Here is an 11,982-nt window from a genome sequence, read left to right as displayed (position 1 = left end):
TATGGATGTGAGAGGCTGTGTTTTGGATGGTTGCTGTGAGTGTATGCACCGAAGCACGATCACCACGTTGGGATGATTGTGAATGGAACCACTGGCATGGCCGCTCGCAATACAGCATTTGGGGCAGTCGAATATTATGCCACAACATTCAACTGGTCCAAAATGCTGTATTGCGATATTAGCCTCGCGAAATCCATGCCTTCCGCCTGCAGGACATAAAAGCCCACCTGTCTTGCCAGCTTACCCCCACTAACAGGCCAGTATACCAACTGGTGAGTGCGGGTCAATTTGTTCGCCCCCATAATTGTTCACCACCCGCAGCAGAGTCGGATTGATCCACAAGATTACAGTAACGAGCTATGGCTTCTATTGAATCTTCTGCAAGACCGACCCTCGAGGAAGCTTCAACCCCAGTGCAATCCAAAAGACTAGCTCCTAAGCACAATTTTGAAGGACACGATAAGGGGATTTGGGGTTTCGTTTTCTTGCACGACAATGTCCACATCGTGAGTGGTTCAGTGGATGGCACTATGCACAAGTGGAACTGCGACACGGGACTTGCTGTCGGGGAACCGTGGAAAGGTGAAGGTGGAGGCATATATGCGCTGGCGCTTTCACCAGATGGCAAGATACTTGCGTGTGGGAGGGAGGACGGAAGCGTTCAACGATGGACTATCGACGGGGAGATGATCGAAGGCGTTTGGACGGGTCATAGCAAGGCGGTGTGGTCGTTATCGTGGTCACCCAGCGGAAGTCATATCGCCAGCGGGTCCGAAGATGGAACAATCCTCATTCGAAGAGTAGAAAGTGGAAAAATCGTGGTGGGCCCGATCAAGACGAAGCAGGAGGGTGTAGAAGCTCTTGCATATTCACCTTCGGGTGAGAGAATCGCATCAGGCGGGCTCAATACAATTTGTATCTGGGACACGAAGACCGGCCAGCTCGTCGTTGACCCTATCAAAGACCTGGGGCTCTCTGTGACGTCCTTGGTGTGGTCGTTCGACAGCACCAAACTCTATTCCGCATCAGACGAATTCGCACGTGTGTTTGACAGTAAATCGGGCAAACTACTCCATCGCTTCGAGCACGACCGCGTCTTGTATTCGGTCGCACTTTCTCCCAAACACAATGTACTGGCATGTGTCGGCCACCAAGGTGTTGCACAGCTATGGGACACAGTGTCCCATCAGCCACTCGGCCAGCCATTTCACCAGACTCATGACACCCTTTACTGTGTCTCGTTTTCTCGAGACGGGAAATACGTAGCATATGGCGGAGACAACAAGAAACTCACTCTATGGGTGCTCAAAGACATGGCTCCTCAGCTTCCAGCACCCACACCACTTCGACAACGCGATAGCCAAAGCACACAACAGGAAACTCGGTCCAACTCCCCATCATTATCGTGCCTTGACGTCAGTACTTTCACGTTTGACTGCTTGTCTTATTTGCTTATATTGCTATTGCAGGCTGATGCTACCGGGGGTAATGACTTCATTGTCGGGGTGCATTATGATCTAGACAACAATTTCTTCCCGGTAAAAGTCGTGTTTTCATTCAGGAATTCTAGCACTGACAACAAGTACCTGTAGTCTTCGCAGCAATCTCTTCCATCGCCATCACCATCACCTTACCGTCTCCCCCCTTGGTTGTCGGTTCGCCGCCTCTGGAATGTCGTCTCTCGATATTGCCCACTGCCAGACGAGTCTGTTCCACAAGAACGCTCAAAACGCAAGCTCTTTGCTCGTCGTGCTCGCTCAGACTCACCCCTAGAGCCTACAACTATTAAATCCAACCAACACGTACCAGAGGAGAAAGTGCGAGAAGGGGAAGGCGAGCAAGGTGATGATGTAAGTGCTGTTTCGACTCTCGCGCGCCGTCATCTTAACCCAACGGCTGTCAGCGCACTTCCGAGAATGATCCACTCAGCGCCAGAGAGGATAAAAGCAAACAGCGAGATGATTCTTCCGCCCACCTCGATAGCCAAAATAATCGAAACCTTTGGGAACGACTGATACATGCTCGAGGGAAAAATCTCACATTTGATTCACCGTACTCTCAACTTGAAAATGCACCCCAACGTAGAATACCGCGTAATCCCTGGCAGTGGAATTTTAGCTTAATTCCAGCAAAATATTCCAGACATCCCGTTAATGTTGCTGCTTGCCGCGATGAAGATGTGAGTAACTCATCATCGCTCCCCTTTCATATTGTTTAAATCACTCTGCAGAGATACGGCATTGCCCCTGAATCTGACGAGGAAGCGGCTGCAGCCATGCTACGCACAAATGGCGATGTGGCCGACAGCTCAACGCGACCAGGTCGACCTGCAGTGGTGGCACGGCCCACACAAACATAAGCCTCGACAAGCGACTCAGAAGAAATTGTAGTAAGCTGCTGTGGATTTGTCATTAGCCGTCGTTGTTGTTCCAACTCGCATCAGCCATGAGTTCATTTGCTGAGACACTCCATGTCACTCGAAAGTTTATTTCTTCTATGTACTTTGTATCTGGACTACAGTATCATACCCAGTTTGGCGCCGTCCTATGTACGTGAGTGGTAATATTTGTCTTAGCTATCATCTCATTTCGAGAGAGCGAGTTGTTCCGAAACCCAAGCGATTGACATGTTGTCGCTCAGTTAGTCTTGTTTTATTACATCACCCTCACCATCAGGAAAAGTTCATATCTCTACGTACAGTATCATAATATGTAAGATGCCCATGATCTTCCTACAAAATAAATCATCTGAATAAAATCGCGAGTGTGTTGCGAGGGGCCTGCGGCGGTGAACAATGGTCCAGGATAAGTTTGCAAACGTCTTCGTAGGACTGTGCACGACGTTGATGTAGATCCTGGGATTCCGAGCGTCCATCCGGCAGAGTTGTGACACAAGCATATCCAGGGAAATGCATCCCATATTTCGCAAGCTCGTCCTTGTATCGATTCCACCACTCTGTCATCACTGGACGCCAGTTTTCCAGGTGTGTCGCCACGATAACAATGGGCACTTTTCTGTCACCGATGGCTGATAAGAAGGTTTGGTAATTCGTTCGCAGAGCCTTTGTAGCTCGCGTTCCGCTCACGCAATACATAATGAGATGGACACCGTCTCCCCTGTTCAGGCTACGGAGGAGTAGAGCCAACTCCTTTGCAGCCGTGGCCGCAGGGGCTCCGCCCTCGGAGCCCTTGTTTAACCCTAATGACATGGTTGTCAATCCGCTCTGTCCTCGAACCTTAAAGTGAAAGAATGCCTACCTGCCGGATCCCACAGCCTGAAGTATTGCCCGCTGATCGTCAAATCATATGCAGCATGTGTGATTGTACGAGCGTCAGGAGATATTTCCGCTACATTGCGGCCCATAATGAGGTTTATGAGTGAGGTTTTACCCACTCCACTCTCCCCCAAGAGCACTACGTTACGTGGTCGACTTTCATATCCCTATAGAAGCATCAGCCATCTGTTGACCGATTTCACAGTGCACGAACCTGCTGTGGACCTGTATTCCTTACATCTGAAGAGACTGACGGGTTACCGTAATTCTTAATCATTTGCCATAGCCTGATCCGCGCCGCCTCCCGAGCCGCCCGCTTAGCCGCCCGCTCCTGAGCCGCCCGCTCAGCCGCCCGCTGCTCAGCCACCCGCTGAGCCACCTGCTGAGCGGTCATCCTGCATCGTTTCATGGGATCTCCAATGATATCTGTCTTCTTGGGACGTGGAATAACATCTTCCACATATTTGTTGATGAACGACTTGGAAACAAGCGATCCTTGCCCGATGGTCCACCCTTCCATATGAATGTTGCAATGAACCTCAACCGCTCTACGGAGTATGCCGCGCGACTCTTCATACTTATCTCTATGTCTCCCGTCGAGAAGATTCGCCGCAGTTATGCATGCGTGTCCTGCGGACCTAATGTTGTGCCTCTCCAAGTGACCCACATTCCGCATGTACCAGTCTTCCATATTTGCCTCTCTTTCGAGGTTTGTGACGACTAGCACGAGTGGGACTTTTGCCTCGAAGAGAAATTCGAAGAACAACACATAATTGCTCTGCATGGTTGTCGTGACTCTACCTCCGCGTATACAGAAGAGTAAGAGGTCGATACCTCCACGTTCTTTCAAAGTGTTGATGAGGCCAAATGCGTTTGAAATCGCAGTGAGGTAGTCTTTGTTTTCTATATGGGGCTCCTCGAGGCCGACCGTATCAAACACCTTGTATCGAGTCCCATTTTCAAAGGTTATTAGGTACTCCATCCAATGCAGAGTACAGCGGTGAGAGTCAGGCGATATGTGGGTAATCTGTTGGCCGGCCATCAGGTTGATGACGGCGCTTTTTCCTGCTCCCACTTCTCCAAAGATAACGATGTTCCGAGTCGGGGTCATCTTATGTTAGATTTGCGGTCAGTGATATTTGAAGTTGAATAAAGTGCTACTCGTACCTGTTTATGTCGGAAATTTATAGCTGGTAGGACGACTCAAAGTCAAAACTGAAACGTCGCTGACACTGGGTACCGCTCGGGAAAAATGTACATGAGGCCACCATGCTTACACCGTTAAGACCTCACAGACTCTGGTACAGCTTGAATATTACCAAGTTTAGCATACACCTAGAGCATGGAAAATTCCCACGGACGAGCGTATCGTACAGATGAGCATAAACGACTTTTAGATTGCAAAAAATCGGGTTGTCTTCTTCTGAGAGCTGGTTCCACTACCGTACATGTAACTGCAGAATCAATCTGCCTCGGAAGCATCAAGCAAACCAACACATTCAAAATGAAACTATCGAAAACGGAATCAGCCGCGGCAGTCATAGAAACCTCATGTTAAAACAAGACAAGCTTACTGAGCCATTGATTTCAAAATTTCAGCTATCAAAGTTTGCATTGGACCATTTCTCTGGATTCCGGTCTTCGACACCAGAAATTTTCGTCTTGTGGGTAACCATATTGAGTATCTGCATTTGGAACGACATGATTCTTCACTTAAAGCGAGCTAAGGCGTGCTGCCGAGGGACGAATCTCGATGGTCAGATGAGGCCCTGATGCAGGTCCTAGGTACGTCTAGATGACTGGGCTGGTCGCGCGCCTACTTCTTGGTAGCTAATGATATCCCCAACTCACAGTTTCCTATTACATAATACAAATCTCACATGCACACCGTGACGTAGAAGTTGCCCCTGATTGGCCCCTGAAGGCATGATGTCGCGGTGATGTTGTGTTAGAAAATGTCGATAAAATCCCAACCTCAGCATCGTTGCGCCAGCTCGCAAGCAGATCCTAACTCGTGTAACTCACGACAACTCCATATCAGTTCACAGTTATGTCCTCAAAGCTTATCCTTTTACCCAGTTTCTACTATGGGAGCCGTCATGGTGTACAAAATAGACAGATATGTGTCTACTCCCGAACTCGTGCGCATCTGGTTCCAGAAAACGGGAGTTGAGCACGAGCATCTAAGCGATACATCTCTTTGCACTACACTTAGACATTGGTTTGTTGAGCGAGGAATAGATAATGTAGTACCTGTCCCCACCGGCTATCCCCACAGGAGCGGGAAACATGATGTTGTCATGGCGTGAAGGGAGAGAGAGGATCCCCATTCTACTCTGTTCAACTTTTCCAGTTTTTCCGGAGGAAACTAGAGACCGCGAGTGGAAGGAGCAGATCATGGCAGAGAGTGGATTGACTGATGAGTAGATTCCATGGGCTACTATCGCGGACCCGTATTTCCAAGAAAGTTGATTATCAGAGGTATGTTAGTAATGTCGTTGTTCTTGTGATGAGCATTAGCTTGCCTGGTAGTACTACGCTGTACATATTGACCTCGTTTATTTACAGTTTTTGAAATGGTAATAGCATCAGTAAATTACTGCAAGGCCTGCTTCGAATCTTCAGTTGATCTCTAATACTGAGATAGGCATCCCGTTGTGCCAGCCGATACCCTCCTACGATATTTTACCCTTCATCGAACCGCCTGTACAGCTCACCAAGACCTCAAATCATGTTCAATGAAGACACCCTTAGGGAGTGTGTTCAACGTTCACTGTTTGCAACGGGTTTGACAAAAACGCAAGAAATGTGATCGATCAATAAAACACAGTTTGCCGGACAAGTTGCAGCCTGCCAGAGAATAGACATCCATTCGCCAAAGACCCTCTCCACTAACGCGGGAGTCGGGGAAGCGGGTCAAGCAGTAACTTATCCGTGTTTCATAATGGAAACGCCAGTTCGGCGACGTGAATGAAAATAACACAACACCTTGTCAGCGAGAACTGTGACAGTGTGGTACTATGTATGTACAGGACAGGACAGTAGAAAGGGCAAGTCATCAAAATAGCATTCGGATCTAGAAAGCGGATCAAGACAGTATTACATAACAAGTCGTTGGAATACAAAACATCATTCCACATTCTGCGTCTAGAACCAACAGCAAAGCTACAAGTGTGTTTCTGATATCTGGGATCACTAAGTCCAAGCACTGGCTGTGGTTTTCAGAGCCACGATAACAGCTTCCAAGAGATGGCTGCAGCAATCGTTACAAGGACACCCGGTAATGGTGCAGATGCCATAGCACCGCTCGATCCCGGAGCAGGAAGGAAGTGCTCAGCTTGTGATTTCTGTTCTGACGAAGACTCCTAAGATATTTTGCCCGTCAGCGCCGTCCTGCCGAGGGAAGAGGAGGGAAGAACCTTGAATACAACTAGCCCCACAATAATGCCAGCGGCAAAGTACATAAAGGCTATTATAAGCCAAATGACACCCCACACTGATGAGGGCATTAGTGAATGTTCATCAAAAGTAGAGAGTTTGACCTTGAGATGGGAAACAGCCACAAATCCGAGCGAACGCGGATGCATCGGAGCTATTGACTTTCCGCGCGATGGTATCGTCTGAAGGAAACCATTAGTCTAACGCGTGCAAAACTTGAGGGTAGACGTACCTATCACGTCCCATAGCACATACAAATCCGACATTACGCCAACGAACAAGATCTTATTGAGAGGTTTAGCCTGGAATACGAGGAATGTCCAGAACAACTCACAAAGAACCGCAATGCCACACTGTCCGCTACTAGCCAGAATAACACGATCAAGCCGGACATTCCAAGAATGAGTGCCCATGTTCTGCGTGATTCATTCAGTGCTCGTCCTTCCGCAGCTGAGCAGTGCAGGAACAATACTCACAGCCAATTCTTGCGCGCCCACCATAATGTGAAGAGGAAAAATGCACCAAGGACAAGACAAGCTATTTTGCTCGCATTGGTATCAAATCCGCATGCAATAAGACAAGCGCCGATGAGTGAGGACCCGAGGTATCCAGCGGGAAGGGTAATCCAGGGTATACCGCCCGACATGCGGGTCTCGCCGCCTTCGTCGGCTGTCCGGAGTAAGCAGAGGCTCGATGGCGAAATAAAAAACATAGAACTAACGATCGAGCTCGACGGAATGTATAGTAGCACAAGTCAAGATACCAGCAATTGCATGGCTCATCTAGGAAATGACTTGACGCCTCAGGGCCTCATGTCTTGAGCAGCGGTAAGGTGAGCCTACCTCATGGAAGCCCACGGTGAGCAGTCTATAATGATATCAACGTACAACCTTTCGGATCTACAAGAGAAACGTACTTGAAAGGGTATACTGCGTAGTAGATCCAGAACACATCAGGGTGCCGCTAGAGGGTATGGCATGAAGAGGTACGCACTAATCCAACTCAAAACTGGGACATGCCTGCAAACAAAAGGCTTAACCATGGCCATTACGGGAAGGCTGGTAGATGCTCACCAGAGGATAGCGATAATTATAACATAGCAGCCTGCAACGATTAAAGTTGTTCTCTGAGTAGCGTTCGGAGTGAGTTGTGTGCCGACGTCTCTAGTGGACAAACTGAAGGTTTGATCATCAAGGTAGGGCATTTCGTGAATCGTAAAGAGAACGGGACCGTCAACAACGGACGAGAAGCACAAAGTCCAAGCTGCGCGCTCGCAGCAATCAACATAACCTGGGTTGGAGCACGTGCCACACGCGCTTATAGCAAGACATGATTCAAAGTCAGAAATGCATGAATCCATTATACGAAAATAGTGAACAGGGTACATAAACAACAGCCCGAGGGTAACAACACAACAGATGACATGAATGCGAATACATAATGAGGAGCATACAACAACATATCAACAATACCATGACCGGCAGGTAGCTTAAAGCTCATCATCGGTGATTTCTTCACCTCGTTTCTTACGAGCCATGCGCTCCTTCTTGAGCTATGGAAATAAGAATTGTGAGTACAATTCAGGGCGAAACAAAGAGGCGAACTGACCTTGCGCTGTTCAGCTGACGTCAGCTTCTTTGCCTTTTTGTTGTCGATCTTGTTGCCCATGGCATCATATTGAACCTCCTCCTCGCCATCCTTCTTATCAATACGGGGGCCTGAACCCTGGCCCTCGACCCAATTGTGGCCGGAAGCCTCGAGGTGGCCATCGCGCATGGCCCACACCTCGTGACAGAGGGACTCAGAGAAGTCCCTGTTGTGGGTGATAACGAGCACACCACCCTCGAAGACCTTCAAGGCCTCGATGAGCGCAGCAAGCGACTCGCGATCAAGGTAGTCTGCGTGGGACATAAGTAAAAGAAAGGAGAAAAAAGTAAGCGAACATACTAGTCGGCTCGTCCAAGCAGATGACGTGAGGCCGCCGCCATGTAGCAGCACCGAGAACGATTTTGACTTTCTGACCCCCAGAAAGACCCCTCATAGTGTTATGCGACACAAACTCAGGCTCAAGACCGAAGTCAGCAAAGTGCTTCTCAATCTCCCGACGGACGAGAGGGCGCAAGAGACCAAGACGCTGGGCTTCGCGAGTATCCACTTCGAGAACTTTCTGCAAAGAGATGAGCCTTCAGCATTAAGCAGTCACTAGAAGCGAACAAAACGAACCTTTTCGAAACCACGCTTAATCAGTTCATCACGAGGCATCCACACGTTCTCCGAAGAGCTCATGTTCTTGAAAGAAACCTCATACTCGTAGGACTGCTTCAATTTCTTGCGCGCGACGATCTCTTCGATGAACCTCTTGGAACCGTCCTCGTGAACATATAGAGAACCGTCCTTCATCTTTTGTGCCTCGGCATCGGTAATTTGACGGCTAGCCTTCTGCATCTCTTCTAAATCCTCACCAGTCTGGTAACGCCAGAGCATGTATTCGAGAGGAGTCTTGTCGAGATGGTGGTCAATATGGTGGAAGGCGTGCTGGGCAACGTAACCGATGACCAAATTGGGGTGCTTCCAGATTTCACCACCCTTGTTGGGCTCCATGTCGCCAATGAGGAGCTTAACTAGTGTCGACTTGCCCGAACCGTTGGGACCAAGAACAGCAACGCGAGACGAAAGAGACACTTGGAGATTGATGTCGTAAAGTTGCTGGACGGGTTGCGTGGGGTACTGGAAGCCAACCTTGCGCATCTTGAGCAAACTCTTCTCCTTGGTCTTGACACCCTCGAGCAAGGGTGGGTCTGGGAGCTTAAATTTGTAGTCCTCAGCAGCCTCCAGGGTGTAGTAAGACTTCGCCTCAGGGACGACCTTAACGAAAGCCTCAAGGTTACCGCGGTATCTCTTGACCTTGAAGCGGTTAAGGTGGAGGACATCGGTGATTGTGTTGTTGAGGAAGCTAGAGTCGTGTGAGACGATGATGGAGGTACACGTCTTCAGGCTGACGAGGTAGTTCTCGAGCCAAGCGACGTTAACAACATCCAAGTGATTGGTAGGCTCATCAAGGAGGAGGATGTCAGCTTTGAAAAGCATAGCCCTGGCGAGGGCAAGCTTCATCTTCCATCCACCGGACAGACTGCCGATGGCGTGCTTCTGACGCTCATCACTGAAGCCGACGGAAGCGAGGGTCTCGATAACTTCAGTCTCACCAGCAAGAATGCGTGAATCAGAAAGGATGAACTGAAGGACCGACGTGTCGGCCTCACTGCCGTCGATGTCGTGCTCGACATAGAAGGTGCGAACTTCATCAGGGGAGGGGAAACCCTCGACCTGTCCGTTGGTGATAGCACGCATAAGGGTTGACTTCCCTGTGCCGTTCTTACCGCAGAGACCGTAGCGGTGGCCACGCTTGAGACGGAGGGTAGCGGTGTTCAAGAGAATCTTTGCACCATAGGCAAGGGAGAACTGGCAGTTGCATAGGTCTTCACCCTCTTCCTCATCGTCAGGGACTGTATCATCTTCAGTGTCCTCGCTGGCAGAGCGAACGACCCATTCCCTTGCAATGGAAACAGGGTCAGGAGTGGGGGCAAGGAATGCGAGGTAAGAAGCGAGTGTGTCCCACTCGGGAACGTCAAAGTTCTTGGCGTTAACAAGGTTAGCAGCAAGGCGCGAGACGTAGACGGCAGAAGCGTCAGTGGTGGAGAGAGTGGCAGCGCCTGCTTTCTTGTAGATAGCAGCGAGGGATGAGACAAGTTGTGATGTCCTCCGCAACCTTCAGTGCGGGGAGGTCGGTACCATCGCTTTCAGCGGGGACTTCACCAACTTGGCGGAGAGTGGCAATGGCTTTGCCAACCACGCCACGAGCCTCGGGGTCACCAATGGTAGGTCTCGACCTTGATCAAGCCAGGGAGGAGCTTGGGCAAGAATGGACGGACAGTGACAGGAGAGTCCACAAGCTTGGCCATATTGTCGACGATACTATATGCGAAATGAGATCTGTGTCGGAGAAATGAAAAACTCAATACTCACACTGCAACCTTACGCTTCGTAGCAGTAAGTTTCTCTAGGAGACCACGAGACAAAAGGGGAACCATCAAGGAAAGAGTAGCAGAGTCTACTTCGGAAACGAATGTGGTAGCCGAGAGGAGCTGAACGGTATTTGGCACCTCTTCGACAGGATTTATGAGAGCCTTGATAAGAGCCGGAATAAAGCGTTCAATGTCCTTGTTCGAAACCAACGCAGTAGCCTTTGTAAGAGAATCGCGCGCAGCCTTCTTCACGTCTGCCTTGGTATCCCAAATAGCCTCAGCAAGAATAGGGACGATATCGGGCATCAGGCGAGCGGTTTGAAGGGGTGCAGATACAACGAGCTGGTTCAGCACAATAAGCGAGCCGGTCTTCACTTGCCATTTACCGGCAGTTTTAATTTCGTGAAGAAGTGCGGGAAGAAGAAGACCGGTAGCCCATGGGTTCATGGAGGCTACAAACTCCCGAACTGCCTCAACGGCTGCGTTACGGGGGGCAGGCATTTTGTCAGCAAAACCCTCAATGAGAGCTGCGTAGAGACCAGAATCGACGAAAGTGGGTTCAAGGGCCTTGGTAGCGCCCGCCTTGGCAAGGGCTACTACAGCATCAGCTGCACCCTCACGGGCGGCAGCAGATTTTTTGTCGGCAAGAGCCTTAACTGCGGCTTCAACGAAACCGACAGCGGCAATGGCAGCAGGACCGTCATTTTGAACGGCCGAGGCCAGAACCTTTGCAGCTGCATCGCGGGTAGCTTTGTCAGCGACAAATAGGGCGGCCACGTCGACTTGACCGTCAACAGGGCCCTTGAGAGAGGCAGGAGAAGGAATAGTAGGAGCGGTAGAGGTAGCAGCAGGCATTTCTAGTGTCTAAGCTGGCTGTGAGTGCACAGAAAAGAAGAGCGCGAGATCAGGAGCGTACCTTTAGTAGAGACGTTGAAAGTAAGTTTTCTTCTATGAAGTTGGGATTAGGCAAACAAAAGCTACAAGAGCAAGCTCTATGTCTACTGAGCGGCTAAATGCCTGAAAACGGGTCAGTAACAGAAGGTGATTAAGGAGGAGGACGAACCTCTATTGAGATATGAAGAAGAGAAGAAAAAGAAGTGAGAGACAGGTGAAGAAAATCGATCAGGGAACGCTCCCTGCGCTATAAGGCTACAGCCTCTTGCGGAGTTGGAAAAATCGAGATAATCTAAGATATCTCACCTTGCGCCGGCCGACAAAAGCGGTGAACCGGCTAATCTTACATCACCG

The 11,982-nt window shown here is 49.6% G+C and overlaps 5 protein-coding genes across 5 annotated transcripts; 1 reads left to right on the top strand and 4 right to left on the bottom strand.

Annotated features, from left to right (window-relative positions):
- Nucleotides 1–64: 64 nt before the first annotated feature.
- On the top strand, nucleotides 65–2,453 carry BJ212DRAFT_1062891 (WD40-repeat-containing domain protein). The gene is made up of 6 exons (XM_041328966.1): nucleotides 65–272; nucleotides 322–1,415; nucleotides 1,470–1,538; nucleotides 1,593–1,850; nucleotides 1,904–2,179; nucleotides 2,231–2,453. Exons 2-6 carry the CDS (start codon nucleotides 360–362, stop codon nucleotides 2,357–2,359), a joined length of 1,788 nt encoding a protein of 595 aa, XP_041195254.1. The 5' UTR covers nucleotides 65–272; nucleotides 322–359; the 3' UTR covers nucleotides 2,360–2,453.
- Nucleotides 2,454–2,743: 290 nt separating this feature from the next.
- On the bottom strand, nucleotides 2,744–4,385 carry BJ212DRAFT_1478951 (uncharacterized protein; the record flags this gene model as incomplete). Its single annotated transcript, XM_041339786.1, has 3 exons — nucleotides 2,744–3,198; nucleotides 3,258–3,441; nucleotides 3,489–4,385. The coding sequence occupies 3 exons, from the start codon at nucleotides 4,383–4,385 to the stop codon at nucleotides 2,744–2,746; spliced, it is 1,536 nt and encodes a 511-aa protein (XP_041195253.1).
- A 219-nt stretch (nucleotides 4,386–4,604) lies between these two features.
- BJ212DRAFT_1342633 (uncharacterized protein) lies at nucleotides 4,605–5,099 on the bottom strand. The gene is made up of 2 exons (XM_041335192.1): nucleotides 4,849–5,099; nucleotides 4,605–4,784 (listed from the first exon to the last, which is right to left on the bottom strand). Exons 1-2 carry the CDS (start codon nucleotides 4,887–4,889, stop codon nucleotides 4,610–4,612), a joined length of 216 nt encoding a protein of 71 aa, XP_041195252.1. The 5' UTR covers nucleotides 4,890–5,099; the 3' UTR covers nucleotides 4,605–4,609.
- Nucleotides 5,100–6,129: 1,030 nt separating this feature from the next.
- BJ212DRAFT_1342630 (peptidase M50B-like-domain-containing protein) lies at nucleotides 6,130–8,110 on the bottom strand. Its single transcript, XM_041335191.1, has 11 exons — nucleotides 7,786–8,110; nucleotides 7,706–7,731; nucleotides 7,629–7,641; nucleotides 7,555–7,579; nucleotides 7,434–7,494; nucleotides 7,189–7,381; nucleotides 7,047–7,128; nucleotides 6,945–6,996; nucleotides 6,817–6,894; nucleotides 6,694–6,770; nucleotides 6,130–6,639 (listed from the first exon to the last, which is right to left on the bottom strand). Exons 1-11 carry the CDS (start codon nucleotides 8,097–8,099, stop codon nucleotides 6,496–6,498), a joined length of 1,065 nt encoding a protein of 354 aa, XP_041195251.1. The 5' UTR covers nucleotides 8,100–8,110; the 3' UTR covers nucleotides 6,130–6,495.
- Nucleotides 8,046–11,846, bottom strand: BJ212DRAFT_1342624 (polyketide synthetase). Its single transcript, XM_041335190.1, has 9 exons — nucleotides 11,798–11,846; nucleotides 11,651–11,751; nucleotides 10,736–11,598; nucleotides 10,600–10,684; nucleotides 10,479–10,571; nucleotides 8,936–10,429; nucleotides 8,660–8,879; nucleotides 8,321–8,610; nucleotides 8,046–8,264 (listed from the first exon to the last, which is right to left on the bottom strand). Exons 3-9 carry the CDS (start codon nucleotides 11,587–11,589, stop codon nucleotides 8,202–8,204), a joined length of 3,099 nt encoding a protein of 1,032 aa, XP_041195250.1. The 5' UTR covers nucleotides 11,590–11,598; nucleotides 11,651–11,751; nucleotides 11,798–11,846; the 3' UTR covers nucleotides 8,046–8,201.
- Between the last annotated feature and the right edge of the window lie 136 nt (nucleotides 11,847–11,982).

The sequence above is a fragment of the Suillus subaureus genome, assembly GCF_016647635.1.
Source record: "Suillus subaureus strain MN1 chromosome Unknown BJ212scaffold_9, whole genome shotgun sequence".
NCBI classification, from domain to species: Eukaryota; Fungi; Basidiomycota; class Agaricomycetes; order Boletales; family Suillaceae; genus Suillus; species Suillus subaureus.
Note: the sequence above shows the minus strand (reverse complement) of the source record. Positions and strands in the feature narration are given on the sequence as shown.

Coding starts and splice junctions, on each gene's coding strand:
- BJ212DRAFT_1062891 (XM_041328966.1), top strand. CDS start 360: ATGGCTTCTATTGAATCTTCTGCAAGACCGACCCTCGAGGAAGCTTCA. Junction 1,539..1,592: donor TAGACAACAATTTCTTCCCG/GTAAAAGTCGTG, acceptor AAGTACCTGTAG/TCTTCGCAGCAATCTCTTCC. Junction 2,180..2,230: donor CTGCTTGCCGCGATGAAGAT/GTGAGTAACTCA, acceptor ATCACTCTGCAG/AGATACGGCATTGCCCCTGA.
- BJ212DRAFT_1342633 (XM_041335192.1), bottom strand. CDS start 4,889: ATGCAAACTTTGATAGCTGAAATTTTGAAATCAATGGCTCA. Junction 4,785..4,848: donor ATTTTGAAATCAATGGCTCA/GTAAGCTTGTCT, acceptor CGTTTTCGATAG/TTTCATTTTGAATGTGTTGG.
- BJ212DRAFT_1342630 (XM_041335191.1), bottom strand. CDS start 8,099: ATGTACCCTGTTCACTATTTTCGTATAATGGATTCATGCATTTCTGAC. Junction 7,495..7,554: donor TCACCGTGGGCTTCCATGAG/GTAGGCTCACCT, acceptor GTCATTTCCTAG/ATGAGCCATGCAATTGCTGG. Junction 6,997..7,046: donor GTGTGGCATTGCGGTTCTTT/GTGAGTTGTTCT, acceptor CCTCTCAATAAG/ATCTTGTTCGTTGGCGTAAT.
- BJ212DRAFT_1342624 (XM_041335190.1), bottom strand. CDS start 11,589: ATGCCTGCTGCTACCTCTACCGCTCCTACTATTCCTTCTCCTGCCTCT. Junction 10,572..10,599: donor TCCTCCCTGGCTTGATCAAG/GTCGAGACCTAC, acceptor GGTGACCCCGAG/GCTCGTGGCGTGGTTGGCAA. Junction 8,880..8,935: donor TTAAGCGTGGTTTCGAAAAG/GTTCGTTTTGTT, acceptor ATCTCTTTGCAG/AAAGTTCTCGAAGTGGATAC.